Source organism: Macrotis lagotis, chromosome 2 (genome assembly GCF_037893015.1).
Source record: "Macrotis lagotis isolate mMagLag1 chromosome 2, bilby.v1.9.chrom.fasta, whole genome shotgun sequence".
Lineage (NCBI taxonomy): Eukaryota > Metazoa > Chordata > Mammalia > Peramelemorphia > Peramelidae > Macrotis > Macrotis lagotis.
The window spans coordinates 163604241-163632068 of record NC_133659.1 but is presented as its reverse complement, the minus strand read 5'-3'; the positions used below and the strand labels follow the sequence as shown (position 1 = coordinate 163632068).

Genomic DNA, 27828 nt, shown 5'->3' with positions numbered 1-27828 from the left:
GTCCCACCCCAGGTCACCTGACCCACCGGGCCAAAGCAGCCTTCTGGTCACGTGGCTTCTCCGCTCCATCAGCTGGGCCCCGCTTCCCTGACCCCAAGGCCTTCTGCCCTGCCCGGTGCAGCCCCCAGGCCTGGCCCTGCAGGCCTCCTGCCCTCCTCTCCCCACAAGCCCTTCTTGCTTTAAGGCACACCAGCTTCTCTCCGGCTGCCTTTCTTCTCTCCCGGTGTCTTCCTCAATGCAGGGTGCCCCCACCCCCTCGGCACAGCCGGGTAACTTTGGCTCACTGGCCCCCGCCGCTCTCCAGGCCACCTCGGTGCTCTGAGCCCCGCTGCTAAGGCGGCCTGGCTCTGGGACGGCTTCACTTCTCCGAGCCTCAGCTTCCTCCTCCGTAGAACCGGGCCCGGGGGGGGCCTCCCTGACCTTTGTTTTCAGTGATTGCTGCCACTGAGCAGGGAACGGGAATCAATCCGTCAATTTACACTAAGTGTCGATTATCAGCGGTATTGTTTTATATACCTTGGCAACCCCCCCACACACAAAACGACTTGGGGGAAGTGGGATTCGAACCTGCAATCCGTTCTGCACTCACAAGGTGACCCAACGAGCATCTCGCGTCTCGACTACCATGGATTGGCAACAAGCAAAGTGAAACAAGAAAGGCAGGAGTGGGTTGGCGCTCTCTGAAGCGAAGGAGGGCGTGGCGAATGCCCTCTTCTAAGATGGCCTCCAAATCTCCTACGTCACCGCTCTTGGACCCGCCCCCGAACTCACCTCCTCCTTAGTGATATTTAGGCTCCAGCATCCCATTGGTCAACTTCCCCGTCGCTCAGCCCCACCTCCTTCCGAGGAGGGAGGGGGAGGCCGATGACAGCTTCACTTCCGGCTCCGGCGGTGTGGGGAGCCGGGCCGATATGGAGGAAGATGCCGCTCAGGTCCTGTCTCCTGGGGCTGAAGCTAAGGCAGGAGCCACAGCCTAGGAATCCCGGCCCGCCCAGCGCCGGTCCTGTCGACGGAGCAGTCCGGGGCTCGGGAGGTAGGAAGCAGGGGCTGCCCCGAGCCGGGGCTGCCGGTGGGAGCTTTGGGGGGAAGGGCGCGCGTCCCCGGGGGCGGGGCCAGGCGCGGGGCGGGGCCAGGCGCGGGGGCGGGGCCAGCCGGAGGGCCGGGCCTGGGGGTTTGTTGGGGTTGTCTGTGGGGCGCTCCGAGGGAAGAGGAGGGGGGAGGCTGGAATCCCGGGACCGGCATGGCCTTTTGGGGGGCGGGTGACTGGGCAGGGGTCAGGGAAGGCGGAATTGGGAGCTGCTTGGCGTTTGTTTTGGGGAGGGGGTGGGAGGAGTTGCATGGCATTGGTGCAGGTAAGGTCCGAAGAGGGGGGCTGCACGCATGGTTTATCACATTAGGGCTTACGTAAGGTGATTATGTAAGCGCTAACAAAGAGGCAGGAGCAACTCGTAAGGGTAAATAAAATCATCCTAGAGTCAGTCAACCCCCTTGTGTGCCCAGGAGAGATGGGTGGTGGTGGGGGTTTAGGCCCCCGACCCAATCTCCTCAGTTTCAAGTCAATAGGGGAGATCAGAGCAGAGAAATTATGGCTCTCTGTGAATGGTGAGAGGACTGAGCCAGGCACAGAGTGGTATTAAAAGGACTGATGATGTCACAAAAGTGATCTCCCCTAGGTCCAATCGTAATGAAAACCGCAGGAAGTCAGCCTAGTCATTTGGTAGACTTTGGTGAAGATTAGGAAACAGCATCCACTCTTCGTGGACCTAGATTTGTGCCAGCCTATTGCTTACCTTACTCCGATTATCTACCTAGAACATTTTGTATTCCTCATCTAAATAATCCAATGGTTTGACTTTGCCTCTGGCCTAGAGTATATTTAGGGACCAGAACTACACTGAGCTTTCCATTTCAGATTCTTTCTGTTTCTCCATAATGTGAAGAAATTAGAAAGCATCAGGTCATGCACAGAAAGGATCAGGAAAGAAGCAAAGTATTTGGGGTTGAGTTTGAAAGATAAGCTGGAATGTTTCATAGAGAAAAACTATTTAGGGCAGTATTAAACCTGGAAGTTTGGGGGTTGGACTTCGGGAAGAGAAAATTCAGATACATGTGATTAGAAGCAATGACTTCCTTAAGGAAGGGGAGGGGCTTATTCTGTGTCCTTGCTTCACTTTCTTCCTTCCAAAAAAATCACTCTGGTTCTCATTGATTAGCCAATAAGCCTCAGGCCAAGCCTCACTTGTTCATCTTTTGGGCCCTGATTAGCTCAGAGTGAACATAAATAATAATTGTTTATGTTTTGGCCAGAGGGTCTTCCTCTCCCAATTTGATTTTTTTAAAATTTTCACTTGGTAAAAGCCATTCATCCTTTGCTTCCCTATCTTTCTTACCTAGCCTTAATCTCTAAATGGGCCATGCTTCAGTTAAACTGAGAGCTGTTAAAGACCTTAGATTGAAAAGACCAAGGTTTCCTACTACATCCAGGACCATCTCCCATCATCCTGATCCATATCTGGCCACTGGACCCAGATGCTCCAGAGGAGAATGAAGCTGGTAAACACAGCCCTTCTTCACTTAAATCCCATTCACTTGCATATCATGGTATCACTTCCCTTATGTCATGGTCCTCTTGGAGAACTAAGGACATACAGCAACAGGCTTATCCTTCCTCCTAAAGTGTTGAATCTCTTCTGAGGAAAATCTTCTGCCTGACCCTTTAGAAATGGTGTAAAACAGCAACCCTTCTCTCTCACAGAATTTAAAGTGTAGGTGAGCACTAAAGAGGGGAGAAAGTAGAAACTTAAGAACATTGATAAGGGCTAATAAATGAAGATAGCTTGGTAACCTGTGATTTCTCATAAAGATTTTCCTCCTTTCCAAAAGTAAATTCTTGAACTGATCCCACCTTCTTCCAGCTTCTCCTTATTTTCTTTAACTACATTTTCCTGCCTTTCTCAGTGCACCATCATGTTTGCATGAGTATAACAGGAAACCTACCTTTTAGAAACTGTTATATTTGTCAAAGGAAAACAGTGCATTTTACTACTCAGGAAACAGAAAAACAGAGAAAGGTATTGATTTTTCCAGGGCAAACTGAAACAGTATCTGAACATCTAGTAGTTATCAGGCTCACTCAGACCTGGAGGTCTGAAGGACACATTTCCACAGCTGTGTTTCCTTCTTGGGAAGGACAGTAAACACAGTGTTAACCTTAAAAACATAAGATATAGGGTTAAAATAAAATGATGGAAAATATAAGTTAGACATGAAGTTTATTTTCTCTGGGATTTACCATTAATATATAAGTGGAGGCCATTCAAGTAATGACCACCCCAAGCTGAGGGAAATTAGAAAACTTATACAAAACAAGGGGAGGGGAACAGAATATAAATATCAAGAGTAGACAAAACCTTAAAACTTCCCTGAAGACTATTTTTTTATTTGATATCAAAGAGATAAATCCTACAATGCTCTCTTACCTGAGGGAGGTAACATTTTTTTATGAGTTTAAGTAGCAGGAGGGCAGAGCAAGTCTAAAGGAGGACACATTTCCATTCCTCTCAATAGCTAAGAAAAATCAACCTTTGACCAGTTGTTATAAAAACTCATAGACTTATTATTGTTGTTATTACACCTTGACAACAACATTGAGTGAACTAATATGGATTCTCCCACTCCCCAGAGCAAAAACCTTAACTTGCAAGATTGGAAATGAATATGACACAGTCATATGTCTGGGAAACAAGATATGGTAAAGGCCCTCTTCTCTTCACTCTCAGAATGAGACACTCATGCTAGAATGGGTGAATATCTTCTACAGAAGTAGGGAAAGAAGGAAGTATCCTTTAACCCTTCCCAAACCTTATCTCAGTATCACTACTTCAAGTAAGTTATACTCCTTGCTCCCAATGTTCTCCCTGTCTCACTAAACTCATTTCTTTGACATGCCACTCTAGTCATTTTCATACTTTTCTACTCTAACATATTTTAATGCTATTTTATTGCCAAACTTTTGTTTACTTAAAAAAGAATAGAAAGGGTATTTTCTCAGTCTCCTGTTTTTAGAATCTGTTTTATATACCCTTCCTCCAAGAAAGTCTTCTCTAAGGTAGCTTTCTCTAAGGTAACTTTGAATAATCCTGACCATTCATTTTCCTCATTGACTCAGCTCTCAACTTCATGCATTCAATTTACTCTACAGGTATCCTTTGCTTAATGAAAGATGTATTTCAGCAAAGTTGGTTAGGAAGTCAAGGAAGCCTGGAGGCAGAGATGAGGTAGGAGAGAATTCTAGGCATAAAGACTAGCCAGAAAAAATGCCCAGAGGCAAGAGATGGAATATCTTATTCAAGGAACATTTAGGATTACCATTTTCATTGAATTGAAGCATATGTGAGAATCTTGTAAGATGTTAGTAGACTGGAAGGTTGGGAGGTGGGTTGGTTCTGAAAGACTTTGAATGCTAACTAGAATTTTATATTTGTTCCTAGAAGTGATGGGGAGTCACTGAAGTTTATTGAGTAGCTGGAAATTTATTGAGTGATAAGACCTGTGTTTTAAGAAAATCATTTTGACTGATAAATGGAGAACAGACTAGAGTAGGGAGAGATTCGTGGTAGGCAGACCCACTAGCAGTCTGTGCACTCCTCACTGTGTGAGGAGATGAGGGTCTGTACCCGGATGGTGGGAGCACATTTGAGAGATGTTACAAAGATGAAATTGATAAACCTTGGTAATAGAATTGATAATAGGAGTTGAGGGAGAATGAAGAGTCAAGGATGACAACTAGTTTGTGAGTCTGAGGGACTGTCAGGACTCTGGTAGTCTCAACAGTAATAGGGAAATCAGAAAAGAAGGGGAGAATTTGGGAGGAAAGATAATGAGTACTGGGGTGGCTAGGTGGTGCAGTGGATAAAGCACCAGCCCTGGAGTCAGGAGTACCTGGGTTCAAATCCGGTCTCAGACACTTAATAATTACCTAGCTGTGTGGCCTTGGGCAAGTCACTTAACCCCATTTGCCTTGCCAAAAACCTAAAAAAAAATAATGAGTTCAATTTTGGATATGTATTGTTTAAAATATCTTTAGGACAACTAGTTTGAGCTGTCTGATAGGCAATTCATCAGAGAAGGTGAGAATCATCAACACAGAATAAGTTAATTGAATTCATGGTTTTGATGAAACCATCAAGTGAAATAATATATAGAATGAGAAGAGAAGAGGGCTCAGGATACAGCCCTTTGGTATACCCACATTTAGAGGGGCTGAGCTGGATGAAGCTGCAGCAAAGGAGACTAAGAAGGTTCTCTCTGATAGGTTGGAGGAGATCCAGGAGAGAATAGAGTCTGGAAAGCCTAGGGAGAAGATAGTATCAAAGAGAATAGGGTGATACACAGTCAGAGGTTACAGAGGATGAAGACTGAAAAAAAGGCCATGGATTTATCAATTAAGAGATCATTGGTAATTTTGTAGAGTGGTTTTATTTGAATGGTAAGGTTGAAAGGTAAAGTGTAGAGTTAAGAAAGTCAGAAGTAAGGAAGGGTAAGTTTCCTCTTAAGAAATTTTTTTTTTTAAGAAATGAAATAGTTGTGCACTTGACCATTTCTTTGTTGGAAATTATATTAGAAGAATTTACTTTAATTTTGGGCGGGGAGGGCAGTATAAATTTGCTTTTGTGTCTTATGTTTGTGTCCCTGGAGTTATGTCTTATTTAACTTATCTAACTGGAAGCTCCTTGGTCTGAGAAGACTTTTATCTTCTCTTTCTTCCAAAATCAACAGAGTGGATTTTTAGGATTGGGGACTTAAGGGCAAGAGTCTAATTGGCAAAGTTTTCTAATAATTAAAGGAACACTATTTTTTGTCTTAACTTTGTTCAGAAAGACAGAAAAACAGGATAGAGACAGAAGACAAAGACATAGACTGAGAGGAGACAGAAAGGAGGGATAGAAAGACAGAAACATAGAGAAAGGGAAGGAGAGAAAGACAGACAGAGAGGAGAAAAAGAGAGATAGACAAAGAAGAGAGAGGAGAGAAAGAAAGAAAGAGGGGAGAGAGAAAGCAGAGGGACAGAGAGAAAAATCAGAGACAGAGGGGAAACAGAGGAGGAGAAGACTTCTTACTACCATGATCCCCATGCCCAGCTCTCTCTCTCTTTAACAGGAGAAAATGAGAAAGAGAACATCATGTCAGGTGGATCATTTAGGTAATGGGAGATAACTACAATGAGAAGAACAATGGCTTTAGGTCTCTGTATTTCCCCATCTTGCTCAGGGACATCCTTTGGAATGTCGATCCCTAGAAACTGGACTCATTGGCAGGTGCACAGGCTGCTTTATTTTGGACCTGACTAGGAAAACTGAGAAGACATAGTCCCTGACCAGGGTTAACTACCAGAATCCAAGCAGAAACAAGGCCAATTATCCATCTATGAAAGCTTTAGATCCAGGAGCTGGTGAGCAGACTTAAAAGTGAAGCCTGGTATAGTAATTTGAGAGCTTTTTAAAGGACAAGTGTTTAAATGACTTTGGAGGGGCGGCAGGGTTGAGCAAACATGAGAGTACTGTGGTAAAAGAAAGTGAAAGTTTAGAGGGTGGAGATGGCTAAGACAGGGAGAAATTTGTCAGACTGAAGTGGTGTTTGACTGGGGTTCCTAGGAGATGAAGTGTTAGTTAGGATGCCTTAGGATATAACTTCAGAACTCAAATTGTAGATACATTGGACAGAAGAGTCTTGACCTCTTCCTTTCTTGCTGTTTCTCTTCCCCTTTTCTTCATTTCATTCCATCCCACTCCCTGCATTGCCCAGGCATTCAGGCACAATGGAGGATAAACGCAACATCCCAATCATTGAGTGGGAGCATCTGGACAAGAAGAAGTTCTATGTTTTTGGTTTGGCAATGACAATGATGATCCGAATCAGTGTCTACCCATTCGCCCTAATCCGCACACGGCTCCAGATACAGAAGGGCAAGAGCCTCTATCAAGGAACCTTTGATGCATTTGTCAAGATTCTGCGGACAGACGGGGTATTAGGCCTTTATCGGGGTTTCTTGGTCAACACACTCACCTTGGTCTCTGGTCAGTGCTATGTTACCACCTATGAGCTTACCCGAAGATTTGTGTCAAAGTACAGCCAGAGCAACACTGTGAAGTCCCTAGTGGCTGGTAGCTCAGCTTCATTGGTGGCCCAGAGTATAACAGTGCCCATTGATGTGGTCTCCCAGCACCTGATGATGCAGCGCAAGGGTGAGACCCTGGGCCGATTCCGAGTGTATCGGGATACAGAGGCCCGGGGGATAATGGCCTTTGGCCAAACCAAGTATATCATTCAGCAAATCCTGCAAGCTGATGGAATACGGGGCTTCTACCGAGGTTATGTGGCTTCTCTACTTACCTACATACCCAACAGTGCTTTATGGTGGCCCTTCTACCACTTTTATGCAGGTAGGCAAGGGTAAGTTGGGTAGCCAATGAAGAGTATAATTACAAAATAGTGGTTGTAATTGCCAGTGACATTCTGTAATAGAATCAGGATTAGCTAGTGGAATGGGACATTGGAATGGGAAAGAAGCTTAAATTGACCATGGAAGGAATATTGGGGGTAAGTTATAGACTCCACTTGTTTTTTTACAGAGGTTTTATCTTGTCCATTTCATAAAGTTGTAAGTGGCAGAGTCTGAATTTGAACTCAGGTCCTCTGATTCCAAAGCCAGGACTTTACCCTACCCTGATGCCTTTTTAAGTTGAATTTTTTTTTCCCTAGCATTGCTCCTGTTGTTTGATTTGAGGTGGAATGTAAACTTGTACTTCCCTAACTCCCACCCTTGAAATTTCTCTACTTATCTCTTTCAGGGGCATAAAGTGTACCTTTTCCAGCCTATAACCCTTTATATTTAACCCTTTATTTAATTCATCCTCTAGTATCTTGCTCTATCAATTATGCTTGTTTCATATCTTCAGGTGCTCCCTTCAAATTAAGTTTCTGCTCTCCCTGCTCTACTGAAGCTAATTCTCCCAGAAATCACCAATGACATTCTTTTTATTCATTAGATTCAATTACCTTTTCTCAGTTTTCTGCTTTGACTTGTCTATAGCATTTTTAGTTTTAGGGTTTTTTTTTTTGTTTGTTTTGTTTTTGCTAGGCAGTGGGGTTAAGTGGTTTGCCCAAGGCCACACAGCTGTAATTATTAAGTGTCTGAGGCTGGATTTGGACTTAGGTACTCCTGACTCCAGGGCCAGTGCTTTATCCACTGTGCCACCTAGCCGCCCCATTGTCTATAGCATTTTGACGTTGATCCACTTATTCCTCCTGAAAAGAAAATTTTCAGTATTGCTACTCCCATGAGTTATTGTCCTTTCTCTTTTCTTCTTTACTTTCACTACCAAGGAGACAGAGAGAGAGAGAGAGAGAGAGAGAGAGAGAGAGAGAGAGAGAGAGAGAACGAACAAAGACAGAGATAGACAGAAAGGAAACAGAAAGGAGGGATAGAAAGACAGAAACATAGAGAATGAAAGGGAAGAAGAGACAGGAGAGAAAGACAGAGACAGAGGGGAAAAAGACATTGATAGACAAAGGAGAGAGAGAGAGAGAGGAGAGAGACAGATAGAAAGGGTTTGCTTTATTACATAGGAAGTTATGTTTTGTCCTTAAATCTTAAAGAAGACTGTGCCAGGGCAAGCACATAAAATTGTTTGTTTGGATTTTTTTTTGCAAGGCAGTGGGGTTAAGTGGCTTGCCCAAGGTCACACAGCTAGGCAATCATTAAGTGTCTCAAGCTGGATTTGAACTCAGGTCTTCCTGACTCCAGGGCCAGTGCTGTATCCACTGAGTCACCTAGTTGCCCATATAAATTGGTTTTGAGTGAGGGGCTCATTTTTTTCTCTCCAGAATCATCTGGGTCCAGTGGCCAGATATGAATTTGGACTACTGGAGATGGCCCTGGATGTGGGGCAGTCAAGGTTAAATGACTTGCTCAAGGTCACACAACTACTAAGTGTCAACTGTCTGAGGTCAGATTCAAACTCTAGTCTTCCTGATTCCAAGGTTGTGCTCTATCCATTTGTACCAATCTAGCTGGGAGTTCAGATTCATCCTCAGACACAACACTAGTATTTGACCTTGGGAAATCACTTAATCCTGATTGCCTCACATCCAGGGCCCTCTCCAATTGTCCTGATTCATATTGGGCCACTGGAACCAGATGACTCTGGAGGAGAAAGTGAGGCTGGTTACTTAGCACAGCACCCCCTCACTCAAATCCAAATCACGTACTTGTCATGGCATTATCTTCCTGATGTTTTAGTCTTCTTTGAGAATGAAAGACAAACATTAGGTAGTTAGATTTGAGGATTTTTAATGGCCTTGCCAACTCTAGATTTTAAGAGCAGTATGTATTCATTGTCTTAGATGCTTAAAATTATTTTTTCCCTTGGCATTCATAATCATATACTGTCCTGGTTTTTCCTCCCAATTTTCCAGTTACTTTTGTCTCTTCTTTCCACCCTATTTGTGTTTGCTCTTCAGGATTCTGTCCTTGACTATTTTTCTATTTATACTGTATTCTTTGGGAATTTTATTTAATCTCACATATCAATGATATCAAATCTATATATTCAAACTGGACCTCTTTATCTCCATGTCCTGCTGACTTCTTAAATTCAACAGGTTCAAAACTGAATTAATCAACCAAGCTGTGTCAATGTTTTGGGACCACCATTCCCCTATCATCCAAGCTTAAATTCTTAGAGACATCTTTGGCTCCTTCTTCTCCTCCTTCATCTCCAGTTGTCAAGACCTATCAATATTTCAGACACTTATCCTACCATCTTGTTCCCAGGGTCATCTGAACCCTATTATCTCTCCCTAGACTCTCCTAACTCATCTTCCAACCCCCATTAATTCCAGACCGCACATTGCTGCTACAGTTGCCTCATGTCTTTTCATGAATCAGGAGACTTCAGTTGCCCTTCATTGTTTACCAGATAAAGTCCATTTCCCTTCCCATCACCACACACTCTAGATTATTCCTGTGCTTTTCCACTTTGCTGTATCTGCTTGTACAGTGCCCTCTACCTAAAATTCCCTTTCTCCTCCCCTTAGCTTGTCACAATCTCAAGGCTCATTTCATATGCCACCTTCTTTATGAAGCCGTTCCTGATTCTAATTTCCCCAACTAGAAATTATTTCTCTTATCTGCTGACTAGTACATTTTTCAAACCTCTCACTGCAAGTGTCATTTGGGAATGACTCCTTCATTTTAAGGAGGATCGTAAGCTCCTTGAACACAAGTACTCTTGTACTTCTGTGTCTGTCTTGTATCTTAGTATCTGGTACAGAACAGGTACTTAATAAACATCTGATTGAATTAGTCCAAGGGGATGGTTCCCATCTTCTGCTTTCTTTCCATTGTTTCCCCTTTCCTTTCCTCACTCTCTACCACAGGGAGAAACTGGACCTGGTTCGTGCCACAGCTTGCAGGTTCAGGAGTCAGTCCAAATAAACCCATTTTGACTGGTGTTGCTAAGCTTGATGTTCTTTGCCAGTTGCATAATCTCTGTCCTCTGCCTTTTTGAGGGAAATAGGACATTCAGACTGAAGACAGTGTTGCCAATCCAGTTTGTTCTTGCTGGCCTGTAGTCAACCAGAGTTTGGCTCATGTACTGTGCTTTTGTAGGCAAGGGAGCTAGAAACTGAAGAATTGAATTATAGGACTTTTACCATATCAGTTGTGATTCATTTATAATGTCCCCACTACCCTTCTCATTCTTAAGTAATATAAGAACAAACCACTAAAACTGGGAGATGAGAGGCAGCAGAAGGTATCTTCTCTAGAAGTAATAGGAATTATGGTAACTCAGTCTGAAGAAGAGAACACTGAAGGAAATCCTGTCTCCATGTAGGTGGTGAGCCCTCATTTTTTTACCTCCATGGAGGATATGCTAAAAGGAGGTAGCTGCTATTACAGTGTGGTTATGTGGGGAGATTGAGGCTAGATTACAAGAAGGCTTTGTGTGTACTGAATAAATGGCACCATCTCCTTTCCTAGTACTTTTGAAGAGTAAACTCCACTAGCCTGAGCTTTGAGAAGGAGGTACACTGGTTTTTCAGAGCAGTGATTTTGCTATTTAATTTGGAAATGGGAGATATTGCACTAAGAAGCTTAGGGGTGCTTTATCAGGAAGAATGCCACATCTATCATGTAAGAATAGGTAAGCAAAGTTATAGAATATGTTTCCCCAGAGGGGACTTCTTTTATTCAATTAGGTGATGTGATTGAAATGACATTTGAAAAGGGTAGGATGATAGAAGACAAGGAGAAGGTGGGAGTGGTGGGGTGAAGGATGGCCGATAGTGGAGGATAGTTAACTTCAGACAATTAGCAAGGAGCAAAGAGGGAATCATTTGCAGGTCTTTTATGTATTTGCTTTTCTCTCCACTTCAGAGCAGCTCTCCCACATATGTCCTAAGGACTGTCCCCACATAATCTTCCAAGCTATTTCTGGACCCCTGGCTGCAGCTACTGCCTCCATCATCACCAACCCAATGGACATTGTCCGAGCCAGGGTACAGGTAAGAAGTCTCTTTATCATTCTTGAACCCTGTCTTCAGCATGATCTCCCAAGCCATACATCTCTAAGTCCCATCTTCAATATCTACCTTCATGTTTCTATTCTGGCTTATCTCCTATACCTGTTTAATTTTGATTTTTCCATTCTACATGCTCTCATTTCACCTCCCAGGTTTTCCTCTACCTCCCTTAATTGGTTTTTTAGGGGTTTTTTTGCAAGGCAAATGGGGTTAAGTGGCTTGCTCAAGGACACACATCTAGGTAATTATTAAGTGTCTGAGACTGGATTTGAACCCAGGTACTCCTGACTCCAGGGCCAGTACTTTATCCACTGCGCCACCTAGCCACCCCCCCCCGAATTGTTTTTCAAATTGTTCTGTGGGCTCTTCTATTGCCTGAACCCATTTTCTATTTCTCTTGGAAGTTTTGGTTACAGAAGCTTTGACTTTGTCATCTTCTGAGTGTGTATTTTGATCCTCCATGGGACAAAAGTAATTTTCTATGGTCAGATTTTTCTTTTCCTGTTGTTTGCTCATTTCCTCAGCCTATTTACCACATTTCAAAGCTTTGGGAGGTTTTTGGGACCTCACAGGGACCTTAATTCCTCCAAGGTCTTATGACAGGCTCTGACTACTCTCTGTCCTGGAGATGAGAGGGGGGGTTCCTGCTCCACTTTGGTGGTATAGAGACTCAGACTGCAACCTGGATCTGAGTGTGGGCAAACAACAGAGTCCTGCTCCAGGGAGAGCAGAGACCTCTGTAGTCTCTTCCACCCCCTTACCATCTGTGGGCCGAGAGCTCTGGAAATTCTGGGTGACTCTGCTGATCCCCACTGCAGTTTCTCACCGCAGGGCTGCTCTGAGACCTGCACTTCATGCTCATTCTGGTGTGGCAGAGTTCTCTCACCATTCCTTCAAGCTGTTCCTGGTGATCCCTGGGCCAAGAAGTCTGGAAACCAACCCCTCTGCCATGGACTCAGGCTACACTGTGGCTCCTTCCAACCCTTGGTCCAGGTGAAACAGACCTTTCCTGTGGAACTTCTAAGTTGTCTTGGACTGGGAAATTGTATCACTCAGTCTTTCTATGGGTTCTGCCCCTCTAAATTTTGGCTAGAGTCATAATTTTATGGCTTTTGGAGATTTTAGGGGAATTCCTACCTTTATGCTGTCATCTTGGCTCTGCCCTCCCTGCTCTTTCCATTCTGGTCAGATTCTTTCTTATGGTACTTTACACCACAGCCCATTCTACATTTGGACAGTTCTGATTATTATTAAGTGTTTCTTAGATGAAGCTTAAAAATCTGTTTTGAAAGGGTGGCTAAGGTGGTGCAGTGGAGAGAGCACCGGCCCTGGAGTCAGGAGTACCTGAGTTCAAATCTGGCCTCAGACACTTAATAACTGCCTTGCAAAAAAACCTTAAAAAAAAATCTGTTTTGAAGTTTTGGTGTTTCTAGGTTTGTCTTTTGGGCTGTCAGAAGTATAATCTCTCTTCCACATGATAGCTTGTCAAATATATGAAGACCTTTTTCTTCCTAAATTGCTTCTTCAAGCTAACCATTTTTCCTTTTCCTTTATTTCTTCACTTGATCTAATCTCAAGGTCCATTATCCTCAATTCCTTTCTAGGATTGCTCTCCAGTCCATTGATGTGTTCAATTCTGGGCACAAAAATATTGGTACTGGGGCAGCTAGATGGCGCAGTGGATCAAACACTGGCCTTGGAGTCAGGAGTACCTGGGTTCAAATCCAGCCTCAGACACTTAATAATTACCTAGCTGTGTGGCCTTGGGCAAGCCACTTAACCCCATTGCCTTGCAAAAAAAAACAAAACTAAAAAAAAAATATTGGTACAGCCTAAGTATGCTGAAGGATAGAAGTACTATTATCCTGAGCCCTAGTGACTAGAGAGTCTTTTAATGCAGGCTAAGGTTACAGTAGTTTTTCTGAATGCTGTGTTATGCTACAGGCACTTGACCCTTTATTGCAATGAAATCCTCAGATCTTTGGCCAATAAACTGCTTTCTGAGCTATATTTCATCTTCCATCATCACATTAAGCCATCATTCTAGCCTGTCAAGGCCTTTATAAAATTCTGATTCTGCCATCTAACATGTTAGTTGTTCCTCACAGCTTTGCATCATCTACAAATTTGAGGAATATACCAGCCATCCATACTTATATTCAAGTCATTGATAAAAATGTTACTTAGCATAAGGTGAAACACAGATTCCTGGGGTGCTCCACTAAAACTCTCTTGCAAGGCTGACATTCAACCTATAATTACAACTCTTTGGGTTCAGTCAGTCTGAGCTCCTCTAGAGATGTGGATCTTGCCTCTGATGCTGAAAGTTGCTTCAGTCAATAAAGGCTTCTTAATGATGATTAAGGAGTCCCCACTTTGATGAGGAAAATAGGTCAGATACAAAGACTTGACAGATTATTGAGTTGAAAGACCTTTGAAATGTTGAAAAGAGTCAAAACAGTGTTAATATTGGCCCATTTATATAGCATTTTAAGTTTGCAAAGCATTTTCTGCACTAAAACTTGTGAGGCAGGAAGTTGAGGTATTATTTCCATTTTTCTTTTTAGTTTTTGCAAGGTAATGGGGTTAAGTAATTTGCCCAAGATCACACAGCTAGGTAATCATTATTATTATTATTATTTAGGTTTTTGCAAGGCAAATGGATTTAAGTGGCTTGCCCAAGGCCACACAGCTAGGTAATTATTAAGTGTCTGAGACCGGATTTGAACCCAGGTACTCCTGACTCCAGGGCCAGTGCTTTATCCACTGCGCCACCTAGTCACCCCTTATTTCCATTTTTTTAAATGAGCCAATTGAAAAGGACTAGCCCATGGTCCCATTGCCAGAAAGTGTTAGAAATGAGACTTGATTAACTGCTCTTTCTCACTATGCCACAGGTTAAGAAAGTTAGGAAGAGGAGTTGGGAAGTTCTAGTTTTGGGCTAAAGAGAAATCTGTGAAGATTAAGGTAGGAAAGAATGAAATCTGAGAAGGAAAGATTTTGTCTTTCTATAGGTCACCTTAGGCCATAGATAAGAGTCTCCAAAAGATGGAGATGTTTTGTAGGAGTTATTCAGAGAAAAAATTCCTTGTTTTCTAGAGGTTTTTGTGTAAGCATACCTTTCTCCCCTTTTCAGAGGTGAAATAAGAAAAGATCCAGCCAGAACTCTTGGTGCTAGTGCTGGTTTAGGGGGTAGGGCAGTCATTAAAAGTAAATAAATAAATAAAAAATGTAAAAAAAATGTAAAAGTAAATAAATAGTAAAGCTTCATTGATGTGACATAGTGCATAGAACTCTAGGCTGGGAGTTAAAAGTCCTGGGTTCATATCTAGCCTCAATAATTACTGGCTCTGTTCTGAGCCTCAGTTTCTTCATCTTTGAAACAAGGATAACGACACTTGTTATGCATTATACAAGGCTGTTGTGAGAATCAAATAATTTTTGTAAATCCCCTTGCATATTTTAAAGAACTGTTCATATTTTACTATTCCATATACTGATTTTCCTGTGTTGTTTTTTACAGGTGGAGGGAAAGAGCTCAATCATCTTGACCTTCAAGCAACTGTTGGCAGAAGAAGGTCCCTGGGGCTTCATGAAGGGTCTCTCTGCCCGGATCATTGCAGCTACACCTTCCACCATTGTTGTAGTGATAGGCTATGAGAGTCTCAAGAAGTTCAGTCTTCGGCCAGAACTAGTGGAGTCCAGACACTAGTGAAGGGTGGTGGGAAGAGGAGCCTGCCATGCCTTGAAGAGAGGGACAGAGAGAAAGGGGACAACACCCTTCCCTGACCATGCACCCAGTCCTCAGCTAGGCTGGCTGCCTGGAAAGGGGATACCAAACTGCTCTAGATGAATAGGCTTAAAACTTGGATCTCCAACTCATCCTATTTTTAATTCTCTGGCCAAATTGAGCCCCCTCATTCAGGCTTCCTTGTCTAATCGTTAGCCAATTCCTTTTTAAAAAGGGAATAGTTAAGGAACCTTTCTCTGCTTCCTTCCATTGCCATCCTTAGGTTGTATATAGATTACTTTTTATTCTTCTTTCTCCTGCTTTTCCAGTCTTCAAGGGACCATGGTCACCTCTTGCCCTGGTCCCCTTTCTTAAGCTAGCTGATTCTTAATTCCTTCAGGATGGAGCTGCCAAGAAAACTGTAACATCTATCTTTTCCTTCACCATTGGGGAATACCCATCTCATCAAGAAAGGAGCAGCAGAAAACCTCTAGTTGTCTGGAAAATTCTTCCCTTTTTTCTAGAGAAGTTGATAGTTTGGGGTGAGGGAATGGGAAGAAATTCTTTATGGATTAATGGGGGTTCTTTTTGTTAAAAATCTGTGAACCAGACTGTTGTCTTAAGTCCTGCTAGAACACTATTCCTGTAGCTAGACCCCATGTCTGCCATAGCAGTTGGAATATGTAGCTCTTACCTTACTTCTGGCTCCTTATTCTCTTTGTATTCCTTAGTTCAGTCCCCAATAGACTTTAGACAGCGCCTTTCACTGGTTCCCCCACCCCAGCCTCTCAACCCTTTTTTTTTTATCAGCATGATGCTTGCATAACTAATACTGACAGGGAAGAGCAGGCCTAAGGTAGTACTCTGAAAAGTTAAACTGATCATGTAAAGGGTTTAAAAACAGTGAAGAGGAAGTTTGTTGAGATAAAGGAGGGGAAAGTGTGTCATGATCAGCTCTAGATAGCTCCAGTCATGGATACATTTCTTCTATCAGTGACAGCAGATGCTGTCCATCCTCCATTGAACACCTCAGCTGAAGGAGAGGAATCTTTATAAGATACTGAGCCCATATTTTCTCTCATGCTGTGGTATTAGAAGTTAGCACAGGCACTAAACCTACAAGTCTGGTGATGGTGGTGGGGAGCAGCCGCATGAACCCAGCTACCCAGGAAGGGGAAAGAGTGTGTGTTTCCTCTGGCCACCGCCATTTTACCAGCATGATACTGCCAAGGTCTCCTGTTGAAGCCCTTCAAAAACCTGGGGAATTGAACCACTGTATCTCCCATTGCCATTCACACAGAAGGAATCAGATTGAACCTTGCTGATTTTCCAGTGGGGCCTCCAAGTTGGTTCCTGGCCTAGGTGCCTTGGGTAGGACCTCTTGCTAGGAGTCTTTCCATTGAAAGGTGCTAGCTTCACATCAAACTTGATATTTCTTGTGCTCTACACCCCCCTCCCCCTGGAGACATCTATTTATATATTATATATAATATATATATGTATATGTGTTTAACTTTCTCTGCATCACCTCTGGTTTCCATATCCTTACTTGCATCTTTAAGTCTATGTTCTTTATGACAGTCTTGCTCATCCTTCCCTCCTTTTATTTTTCGAGGGGTTTCATCCCATGTCTTTACATCCCCGAGGCACCCACCTTATTCCGAGACGACCAGCTGTTACACTTGGAGTGACCCACACAATGGAAACAGAATCGCTTCATTCTCTTTACCATTCGGAGAACCCCCCCCCCCCCCAGCTTCCCTTGGTTCCAGGCCTCTGAGCCGCGAGACTTTGATTTCAGGCGGGTGCGGCGATGCCTGCGCTCACCTGCCCCAGCTGGGCACCGGCCTCACGCACCTCTCCTCCGCTTCCCCAGGAGCCCCCGGCGGCTTCTGTTTGTACCCTTAGCTTCACCTGGTCCCTGCCTGCCATTCCTGACCTTTAAGGGATAAGGCGGTGTCTCCAAAGGGCCCGAGACCTAACACCCCGTTATTTGTAGCTTAGGGATTGGGTGTTGCCCCTGAGCCCTGCGGCGGTAGGAGAGAAGAGAGGGCGGTTATTCCAGGAGAAAGACCATGGGGAGGGCCGGAGTGTCCGCGTTCCAGCTGTGGAGGGCGGGAGGCCGGGAGAGAAGATGCAGAAACACTCAGACTGCTCTTTGACCATTAATACTGAGTGACTTGTAATGTGACAATTCAAACAGGTTTCACTGTTGCACTGTAAGAAGTCTTTGTCGTATAATTAAACATTTTTATTGTTTGAGTCTTGTTTTCCGGGGCTGTGAGCCGGCCACTCCAAAGGGCAGCTTCTGTCCATCCCCGCGGCTCGCGCCGGGGGCTGGCGGTGACGGGCGTTCCTTCGCCTCCAATGGTGGGGAGGAAGGGGTGGGATCCGCCAATCGGGTTGCTCGGTGGGCGGGACAGGAGGTGCCCTGTATTTTGGCGGTTCGACTTTAACATGGCGAACGCGAGCGGCAGTAGCAGCGGTGAGACAGTGGGCGGCGAGGAGTCGGCCCTGGCAGAGGGGTCGGCTCCCGCTCATATACCGAAGGTGAAGGTTCTGGACACCGTAGTGGACACTTTCCTTCAGAAACTAGTATCGGCGGGGAGGTAAGGAGCGCGTCCCGAAGTCTCGCGAGTGCTAGAATTGTAGCGGCCCTAGGGAGTCGGTAGGGAAAATGCAAATCTCGCGAGATCGTAGCGGCCAGAGCCCTCACGCGGTTGCCTAGTGGCGGGGCTCCACCTTTTTTCCCGCTAGGGGGCAGTCGGTCCTAGTCGTGTGCGGTCCGTTCTGAGGCGGGGCTGAAGGGCCGGCCTTGGGGAGGCTGCACAGTCGGAGGCCCGGCTCGGAGGTCCCCGGATGAGGCCCGCCCCCGCGGCAGCAAGTATCCGGTCTGGGCTGCGCGTGTGCGGGGCGGGGCGGGGCGGGGGGCGGGGCGGGGGCCCACCCAGGGCCAGGCACCTCTCGCGCTCCATCACCCACTTCCCCTCCATCCGCCTTTGTCACGTGCTAAGGACCCCCCTCCCCCAGGCTGGGCCCACATGGGCATCTGCGGAGCTGTTGTCATTCAGTACTTTTCTGCTCTTCCTGACCCCATTTAGGACCTGACCCACACACCCACGGGGCGGTTTGACAATTCCTTTTGTTTCCGGGCTGCTAGGTGGCGCAGTGGATAAGTTTACTTTTGTTAATTTTACAGTTGAGAAACTGAGGCAAATGGGGTTCAGTGACTTACCCAAGGCCACACAGCTAGGTGATTATTAAGTGTCTGAGACCTGATTTGAACCCAGGTACTTCTGACTCCAGGGCCGGTGCTTTATCCACTGCGCCACCTAGCTAAGTGTGTAAGTTAATTTTAAGCCAAGTCTGATGGGAGGAGCATTCAGGTGGTTCTCATCTCTTCCCTTCTTCCCCTCTATTACAATAGGCCTTTTGTACCTCTTAATGTAATGAGATTTACCGATTCAATCTCCTCCCCCTTCTCATCTTCTTGCTGCCCCCCTCTTTAAGGAGGTGTTTTTTAAATCATTCTGAGTCACAGAAAAGTCATGAGTGTCCATCACTTCTGGCTAAGTATATATAATAAAGTTACAATTTTCAAGAGTTATGAGAACCTTTCTCTCAAGTGTGTATATAGCCAGTTTCAGCTTATTGGATAGCAGTTGTTTTTCCTTTACCACCCCCCTTTTGCTTTTAACTTTTTCATGTGTCTCTTTTTTTTTTCACAATATCAGAGAACATCTTAGTTTTTTTTATTTTTGCATTAATTCCCTATATATCTTAGACATCAAACCATTAACAATTTCATTTAAGCAAAATGATGATTGCTTTTTTGTGAAGACAATCCATTCTTGGTAGGTCTTTTTTTTAATTTAATATTTATTCTCATTTTGTACAAATAATTTTTTTACACATTAATAAAATATTCTTATTTAAGAGTAAATGAAATACCCCCTCCCCATAAATATAGATTCGAGCAATAAAGGGGAGAGAAAAAAATTAAAATTAAAAAAATAATAGTAATAATTGTAGGTATGGCCAGGTGGCACAATGGATGGAGCACCAGCCCTGGAGCCATGAGCACCCGAACCCACATCTGGCCCCATACACCCAACAATCACCCAGTCATATGACATGCAAACCACCCAAACCCCACTGTCCTGCAAAAACCAAAAAAAAGAAAAAAAGACCCAAAATAAAATAATAATAGTGGGGTGGCTGGGTGGCGGACAGAGCATTGGTCCTTGAGCCAGGAGCACTCAGGTCCAAATCCGGCCTCAGATACCCAATGATTACCCTATGTGGCCCCAGGCAGGCCACCCAGCCCCATTTGCCCTGCAACCCCCCCAAAATAACAATAATAAAAAATGTGCTTGAGTCTTTGTTCCAACACCAACAACTCTGTCGTGGGTGGATCACATTCTTTATGATAAGTCCATCACAAAAGTTACTTCCACATTTTTCCACCATTGCCCAAGCCCAATTTCTGTTTTTCTTGGAGTCTTTAGATGCAGGAGCTTGTGCTTCCTCATTTTCAGACTGAGTATTTTGATCCTTCTTGGTCTCATATGCAAAATATTTCTCAATGGTGTGCCTCTTGTTTCTCTGCTTGCTCATTTTCCCAGCCTGAGCCTGGTTTTGGGGTGCTTCCCGAGCTTTTGGGACACTCCCACAAGGGTCTTAGTGTGTGAGGCTCTGTCCTCCCTCTTGGTCTGTGAATGACCATAAGCGCCTCCCTCTGCTATGGGGCTGAGGTGGGGGGGGCCCTGCTGTTCTATGGGGGGTCCTAGACTACGATCAGGATCTGAATGTGGTCAGAACCCCAGAGTCCTGTTCCAGGGGCAAAGGACAGAGCTCAGCACTCCCCTCCCTAGGTTCAATGGGCTCATGCCCTGGGGGCTCCTGCTTACCAGCTCTGCCTGCTTCTGCTTCCTGGAACTCAGCTGTGCTGGCCATGCTGCAATCTGTGTGCCCTGAGGGCTGGACTTCATGTGCTCCCTCTGGCAGAGGTCCCCTGCTGTTCTCCCAATTTGTTCCCGGTGCTCCCCAGGGCGTAGCTCAGGAAACTCCCTGGCTTCTGTGGGCAGTGGCTCCCAGTGCCCTGGGGCTGCCTCTGGGAGGCTGACCTTCTTTTGCTCTGAGGGGCCACCCCTCTGGCAGGTCGCCTCTACGATCCTGGGGAGCAGAGCCTTTCTGCTCTCTTCCAGGCTACCTTGAGTAGGAGAACTGCCTCACTGGGTCCCTCTGTGGGTTCTGTCTCTCGAAAATTTAGTTCGAGTCCTTAGTTTATAAGTTTTATGAGAGAGTGCCTAAGATCTGTTCTTGTCACCATCTTGGCTCCACCTCCTCATGCATCTCTTGTGTCTCCTGTTTGATATCCAAATTCTTTTTTAGTTTTTTTTTGCAAGGCAAATGGGGTTAAGTGACTTGCCCAAGGCCACACAGCTAGGTAATTAGTGTCTGAGGTCAGATCTGAACTCAGGTACTCCTGACTCCAGGGCCAGTACACTATCTACTGTACCACCTAGCAGCCCCTATGTCCACATTTTCTATTGAGTTCTGATCTTTTCATCAGGAAATGTTGGAAGTCTCCCATTTCATTAAATGTCCATCTTTTCCCCTGGAAGAGAAGGCTCAGCGTTGCTGAGTAGTGGATTCTTGGCTCCATTCGAAGCTCCCTTGCTTCTCATTCCAGGCCCTTCAATCCCTTAATGTTGATGTAGCCAGGTCCTATGTAATCCTTATTGTGGCTCCTTGGTATCTAAATTGTTTCTTTCTGGCTGCTTGCAGGATTTTCTCTTTTATCTGATAGTTCTGGAATTTGGTCACAACATTTCCTTGGTGTTTTCATTTTACAATCTCTTTCTGGAGGGGATGGTTGTATTCTTTTTTTTTTTTTAAGGTTTTTGCAAGGCAAATGGGGTTAAGTGGCTTGCCCAAGGCCACACAGCTAGGTTATTATTAAGTGTCTGAGACCGGATTTGAACCCAGGTACTCCTGACTCCAGGGCTGGTTCTTTATCCACTGCGCCACCTAGCCACCCCGATGGATGTATTCTTTCAATAACAATTTTGCTCTCTGGTTCCATGATATCAGAGCAGTTTTTCCATCACTAAATCCTGTAATATTAAATCCAGGCTTTTTATCTCTTCAGTGTTTTCATAAATTCTCAGGTTGTCCCTTCTTGACCCGTTCTCGAGGTCAGTGGTTTTGCTGATGAGGTATTTTACATTTTCTTCTATTTTGCGATTTTTTGGTTTCATTTGACAGCCTTTTACTGTCTCATAAAGTTATTAGTTTCCACAGATTCCATTCTTTTTTTTTAGAGAAGAATTTTCTTCATTTACCTTTTGCAACTCTCTTCCCAATTGGTCAGTTCTATTTTTGAAAGAGTTTTCCATTTGACCAATTGAGGTTTTGAAAGAATTATTTTCTTTTTGCATTTGTCCAATTGTATTTTTCAATGATTTGTTTTCTTGTTGCAAGGTATTAATTGTCTCTCCCAAATCTTACAATTGATTTTTTTGTTTTAGGTTTTTGCAAGGCAAATGGGGTTAAGTGGCTTGCCCAAGGCCACACAGCTAGGTAATTATTAAGTGTCTGAGACTGGATTTGAACTCAGGTCTTCCTGATTCCAGGGCCAGTGCTCTACACTGCACCACCCAGCTGCCCCCTATAATTTCTTCCTAAAATGTAGAACTGAATGTATTCCACACATGTGTTCAAACTAGAGCAGAGTAGAGTGGTACTCTTTTCTCACCAGTTCTAGACACTAACCCTTCCTGCTCTCTGGCTTCCAACCCCAGCTGGAAAATAAAATTATTTTTTTCAAACTAAAACTACTAAAACTGCCTTCTTCAAAGACATAAAGGATTTCAAAAGTGCTGAGTCTTCCTTCTTTTCTACCTCTCTTTAGCTTTCAGCACTGTTAACCACCCATTCCTGGATATTTATCCCTCCTTTTTATGACACTATCTTCATTTCCCTCTTACTTTTCTGATTTCGTTTCATCTCCTTTACTGGGTCATCATCCATCTCTAACCTATAAGCTTGGGTGTTTCCCATGGTTTTGTCCTGGGATTCTCTTATACTCTGTGACCTCATTAACTTCCCCATGAATTTGACTGTCATCTCTATGCATGTAAGTGGCAAATCCACATATCCAGCTTTCATCCCTTTGCTACTAGATACTTCCACCAGGAGATCACATGGGCATCTCAAATTCAACATTTCCAAACAGTACTCATTATGTATTTCCCCCCAAACCAATCTTTCCTCCAAATCTCTAAACTGTTAATGATGAAGTCCCCTGAATCTGGCCAGCCACCTTTGCAAACTATTATTCTTGACTTTCATTCTCCTTCAAGTCTCAGTTTTAGTTACTAAGTCTTGTTGACTCTACTTCCATCACATCTTATTAAATATAATTCTCTTTGGCTAAAAATGAAATAAAAAGTTAGGGGTGACTAGGTGGCGTAGTGGATAGAGCACCGGCCCTGGAATCAGGAGTACTTGAGTTCAAATCTGGCTTCTGACGCTTAATAATTACCTAGCCATGTGGCCTTGCGCAAGCCACTTAACCCCACTCCCTTGCCAAAAAAAAGTTAGTTTTATCTATGAAATTTTATTCTCTGGGATCTTATTGAACCCATGGGTGGATTATATTGTTGCTGCTGATTTGTTTCTTGGGTTTGGTTCTGCCCTGCAATGAATCACGTATGACTCAGGTTTCTCTGCATCAATATTATTAAAGATAATACAAAATTTGGGGGGGGCATTTTATATAGAAAGGACAAAGAATCATAAAACTGAGTTAGGCAACCATTGAGATTTCATATAGATGATATAATTGTAAATTATGATCCTCTTAGAAGTTGTAATATTTGCTTCAGATTCCTATTGATTCGAATGTTAGGCTGGGGAGAAAATGTTTACAAATAACATAGGATTTCTCTCTCCTCATCCAACTTATCTCTTATCTTGTGATTTGTTGAACCAGATAAAGGAATTTATTGGTGCTATTACAAAGCTGACCAGGCAGTATTAACACAGGCCAAGTCAACATTCAGATGGAAGAGATCAGGCCTTGACATGGTAGATGGACATTTTTTTCCTTTTTTTAAATTGTTTTTTGAATTTTACTATCTTTCCCTCCAATCTCACTTCACCTCCCCCCCACAGAAGGCAATATGATAGTCTTTACATTGTTTCCATGCTATACATTGATCAAAATTGAATGTGTTGAGAGAAAAATCATATTCTTAAGGAAAAAATAAAATATAAGAGATAGCAAAATTACATAATAAGATTCTCTCTTTTTAATTAGGGCAATGGGGTTGAGTGACTTGCCCAGGGTCACACAGCTAGGCAATTATTGTCTGAGGCTGGTTTTGAACTCAGGTCCTCCTGACCCCAGGGTTGGTGCTCTATCCACTGTACCATCTAGCTGCCCCCAGATGCCCTTTAAAAAAAATTAAAGGTAATAGTCTTTGGTTTTTGTTCAACTCCACAATTCCCTCTTTGGATACAGATGGCATTCTCCATCACAGATACCCCCAAATTGTCCCTGATTGTTGCACTGATGGAATGAGTAAGTCCATCAAGATTGATCATCAACCCCATGTTGCTGTTAGGGTGTACAATGTTCTTCTGGTTTTGCTCTAGATGGACATTTTACACACAATGACAACCATTCAGATTTTAGTTGGAAGCTGAGAAGTCAGTTTTTTTAAATTAGAAATATAGAATAAGACTTAGACATTCCTTTCATTTGTCTCCTTCTCTCCTCTCTTACTGACTTTATCTTAATTCTGTCCCTCCAGATCCCTTGCTAACACTTGTAATATTCTTCTACTTGGATGCTTTTTTCCATTGTCTCTCCCCCTACCCCTCATCCATTCTCCAAACAGCTGCCAGATTAGCATTCCTTAAAAACAGGTCTCATCTAAATAAAAAGTCAAGAATTTCCAAGGATTTAATGAAAAAAAAGTACAAAAGAAGGGGGCTTAGCCCTACCTGATCCAAAATTATATTATAAAGCATCAGTCATCAAAACTGTCTGGTATTGGCTAAGAAATAGTGTGGTGGACCAGTGGAATAGACTAGGTACAATAGCAGGAAATGATTATAGCAATCTGCTGTTTGATAAACCCAAAGAGTCCAGCTATTGGGATAAAAACTCTCTCTTCAATAAAAACTGCTGGGAAAATTGGAAGTTAATATGGAAGAAACTTAAATTAGACCAACACCTCACACCCTATACCAAGATGAGATCCAAATGGATACAGGATTTAGACATAAAAAACAATACTATAAGCAAATTAGAAGATCAAGGACTAGTTTACCTGTCATATCTATGGAAAAGTAAGCAGTTTATGACCAAGGAAGAGATGGAGAACATCACTAAAAACAAACTAGATGATTTAGATTACATTAAATTAAAAAGCTTTTGCACAGACAAAAACCACTGTAACCAAGATCAAAAGAAATGTAGTAAACTGGGAAACAATCTTTACAACTAATGTTTCTGACAAAGGACTCATGTCTAAAATATACAGAGAACTGAGTCATATTTAAAAAAAAAAGCCATTGCCCAATTGACAAATGGTCAAAGGATATGCAAAGGCAATTTACAGATGAGGAAATCAAAGCAATCCATAGTTATATGAAAAATTGCTCTAAATCATTACTTATTAGAGAAATGCAAATTAAAGCATCTCTGAGGTACCACCTCACACCTCTCAGACTAGCCAATATTAAAGGATAATGATCATTGTTGGAAGGGTTGTGGGAAATCTGGGACACTGTTACACTGTTGGTGGAGCTGTGAACTCATCCAACCTTTCTGGAGAGAAATCTGGAACTACACCCAAAGGGCAACAAAAATGTGCATACCCTTTGAGCCAGCAATACCACTACTGGGTCTATATCCTGAAGAGATGATGAAAAAGGGTAAAAACATCACTTGTACAAAAATATTCATAGCAGCCCTGTTTGTGGTGGCAAAAAATTGGAAATCGAGTAAATATCCTTCAATTGGGGAATGGCTTAGCAAATTGTGGTATGTGTGTGTCATAGAACACTATTGTTCTATTAGAAACCAGGAGGGATGGGAATTCAGGGAAGCCTGGAGGGATTTGCATGAACTGATGCTGAGTGAGATGAGCAGAACCAGAAAAACACTGTATACCCTAACAGCAACATGGGGGTGATGATCAACCTTGATAGACTAGCTCATTCCATCAGTGCAACAATCAGACAATTTGGGGGTCTCTGCATTGGAGAATACCATCTGTATCCAGAGAAACAACTGTGGAGTTTGAACAAAGACCAAGGACTATTACCTTAAATTTAGAAAAAAAAAAGCTGATATCTTATTGTCTGATCCTATCTCTTATACTTTGTTTCTTCCTTAAGGATATGATTTATCTCATCACACTCAGTTTGGATCATTGTATGCCATGGAAACAATGTAAAAGACTGGCAAATTGCCTTCTGTGTGGGGTGGAGGGAGGGAAGTAAGATTAGGTAAAAAATTGTAAAACTTAAAATAAATAAATCTTTTTTTTTTTTTTTTTTTTTTGCAAGGCAAATGGGGTTAAGTGGCTTGCCCAAGACCACACAGCTAGGTAATTATTAAGTGTTTGAGACCGGATTTGAACCCAGGTACTCCTGACTTCAGGGCAGGTGCTTTATCCACTGCGCCACCTAGCCGCCCCTAAATAAATCTTTTAAAAAAAATAGATCTCATCATTGAATTGCCTTCTTCAGAAATCTTCCTAGGCTCTCTATAGTAAAATCCAGATTTCTCAAAATGACATTGAAAACTCTTCAGCCCAGCTATCTTTTCAGCTTCACATCATTTCTTCATGTTCTAACCAAAATGACTCTTCTCTATTCCTTACACTCATTACTTCATCTCTTCCCTTAGATTCTGTTCTGGGCTTTCCTCCCTTCCCCCTTCCATCTTGTTAGAATACCAGGTTTTCTTTCAGGCTTAGCTTAAGTTCCATCTCTGAGACAGAGCCTTCATTTTTTTTTCTAATTGTCTGTGTGACTCTCCTTCCTGAAATGTCTTTTTTATTTATTTATGTGCCCCTTATACCCTCTCCTTAGCATATCATTTTCTCTAGGATTGGGACTGTGCGATTTTGCTTTTATCTCCCTAGTCCTTTGCACAGAATTCTGTAAACATTTAAATCCTTAGGAATTAGCTTTATTCTATTTAACCCTAGGGGAATAGAAGCAAGAGTGGATAGGTGGAATAATAATAGTCAACATTTATAGAGCATTTATAAAGCATCTTGAATATATTATCTCACCTACTCAGAACAACCCTGTGAAGTAGGTGTTGTCAGAGAGACAAACTGAGAATTGATCTAGGGGGAAACCTTGGTAATGGGAGCTATCAAAAAGCTGAATGAATGAGCAGTCTAAGGAGGTAGTGCATTCCTCACTAGAAATCTTCTAGCAAAGGTTAAATGCTCACTTTTCAGATATGCTGTAGGCTGCCAGGTGGATAAAGCACTGGGGCTGGATTCAGGAAGCCCAGAGTTCAAGTCCCACCTCAAACACTTCCTTGCTGTGTGACACTGGACAAGTCATTTGACCTCTGCCTCACTTTCCTCATCTGTAAGATGGGGAAAAAAATAATACCTACTTCCCAGGGCTGTTGATCAAGTGAGATAATATTTGGGTTTTATTTATTCATTTATTTATTTTTGCAAGGCAGTGGGGTTAAGTGGCCTGTCCAAGACCACACAGCTAGGCAATTATCAAGTGTCTGAGGCCAGACCTGAACTCAGGTACTCCTGACTATCCACTGCGCCACCTAGCTGCCCCGAGATAATATTTGTAATTGGCATACATGTAACCCCATGCTTATTCCCTTTTTCTTCTTCTTAGTGGTGATTCTTGTTAGATCCAGTTAGAGTTGAAATTGGGATGCTGAAGTGACTTAATTTGCCCACAGTCACACAGACCCTCCTGACTTTCAAGGGAAATATTCTTTCATCTTTTTTCCTTTTTAAAAATTAAAAAATTTATTTTGTTTAATTGATATTTTATTTTTCAATTACATGCTATGGTAGTTTTTCAACATTCATCCATTTGCAAATTTCTAAGTTATACATTTTGTTATCACTCTCCCTTCCCTCCCAGGATGAATAGTCTGGTTAAAGTTGTATATGTACATTTGTGTTTAACATATTTACTTATGTTATTTTGTGTAAGAGGAATTAGGACTAAGAAAAAAAGAAGAAAAAAACATGAGTTTTTTGGGGTTTTTTAGGTTTTTGCAAGGCAAATAGGGTTAAGTGGCTTGCCCAAGGCCACACAGCTAGGTAATTATTAAGTGTCTGAGACCTTATTTGAATCCAGGTACTCCTGACTCGAGGGCTGGTGCTTTATCCACTGTGCCACCTAGCCACCCCCAAAACATGAGTTTTTAAAAAGTGAATGTAGCATTCATTCTGATTCCATCACAGTTGATCAACTTGCAATGTTGTTGTTAA

The 27828-nt window shown here is 43.0% G+C and overlaps 2 protein-coding genes across 7 annotated transcripts in view; both read left to right on the top strand.

Moving 5' to 3' along the window:
- The first annotated feature begins 838 nt into the window (after window positions 1-838).
- On the top strand, window positions 839-17578 carry SLC25A44 (solute carrier family 25 member 44). 6 transcript variants are annotated; one of them, XM_074223245.1, is made up of 5 exons: window positions 839-1039; window positions 2918-2969; window positions 6805-7442; window positions 11441-11568; window positions 15110-17578. In XM_074223245.1, exons 1-5 carry the CDS (start codon window positions 865-867, stop codon window positions 15296-15298), a joined length of 1182 nt encoding a protein of 393 aa, XP_074079346.1. In that variant the 5' UTR covers window positions 839-864; the 3' UTR covers window positions 15299-17578. The 6 variants fall into 6 exon arrangements, with proteins under 6 accessions (XP_074079346.1, XP_074079344.1, XP_074079341.1 ...); XM_074223243.1 differs by lacking the exon at window positions 2918-2969 and having other exon boundaries at window positions 944-1033; XM_074223240.1 differs by lacking the exons at window positions 2918-2969; window positions 15110-17578 and adding an exon at window positions 12418-15093 and having other exon boundaries at window positions 944-1033.
- A 133-nt stretch (window positions 17579-17711) lies between these two features.
- Window positions 17712-27828, top strand: part of PMF1 (polyamine modulated factor 1) — a 33255-nt gene continuing 23138 nt past the window's right edge. Inside the window, exon 1 of the mRNA XM_074223247.1 lies at window positions 17712-17925. Coding sequence (XP_074079348.1) covers window positions 17774-17925 — 152 coding nt within the window. The 5' untranslated portion in view covers window positions 17712-17773. The remainder of the gene's footprint in view (window positions 17926-27828) is intronic.

Coding starts and splice junctions, on each gene's coding strand:
- SLC25A44 (XM_074223245.1), top strand. CDS start 865: ATGACAGCTTCACTTCCGGCTCCGGCGGTGTGGGGAGCCGGGCCGATA. Junction 2,970..6,804: donor CTTTCTCAGTGCACCATCAT/GTTTGCATGAGT, acceptor TGCATTGCCCAG/GCATTCAGGCACAATGGAGG. Junction 7,443..11,440: donor CTTCTACCACTTTTATGCAG/GTAGGCAAGGGT, acceptor TCTCCACTTCAG/AGCAGCTCTCCCACATATGT.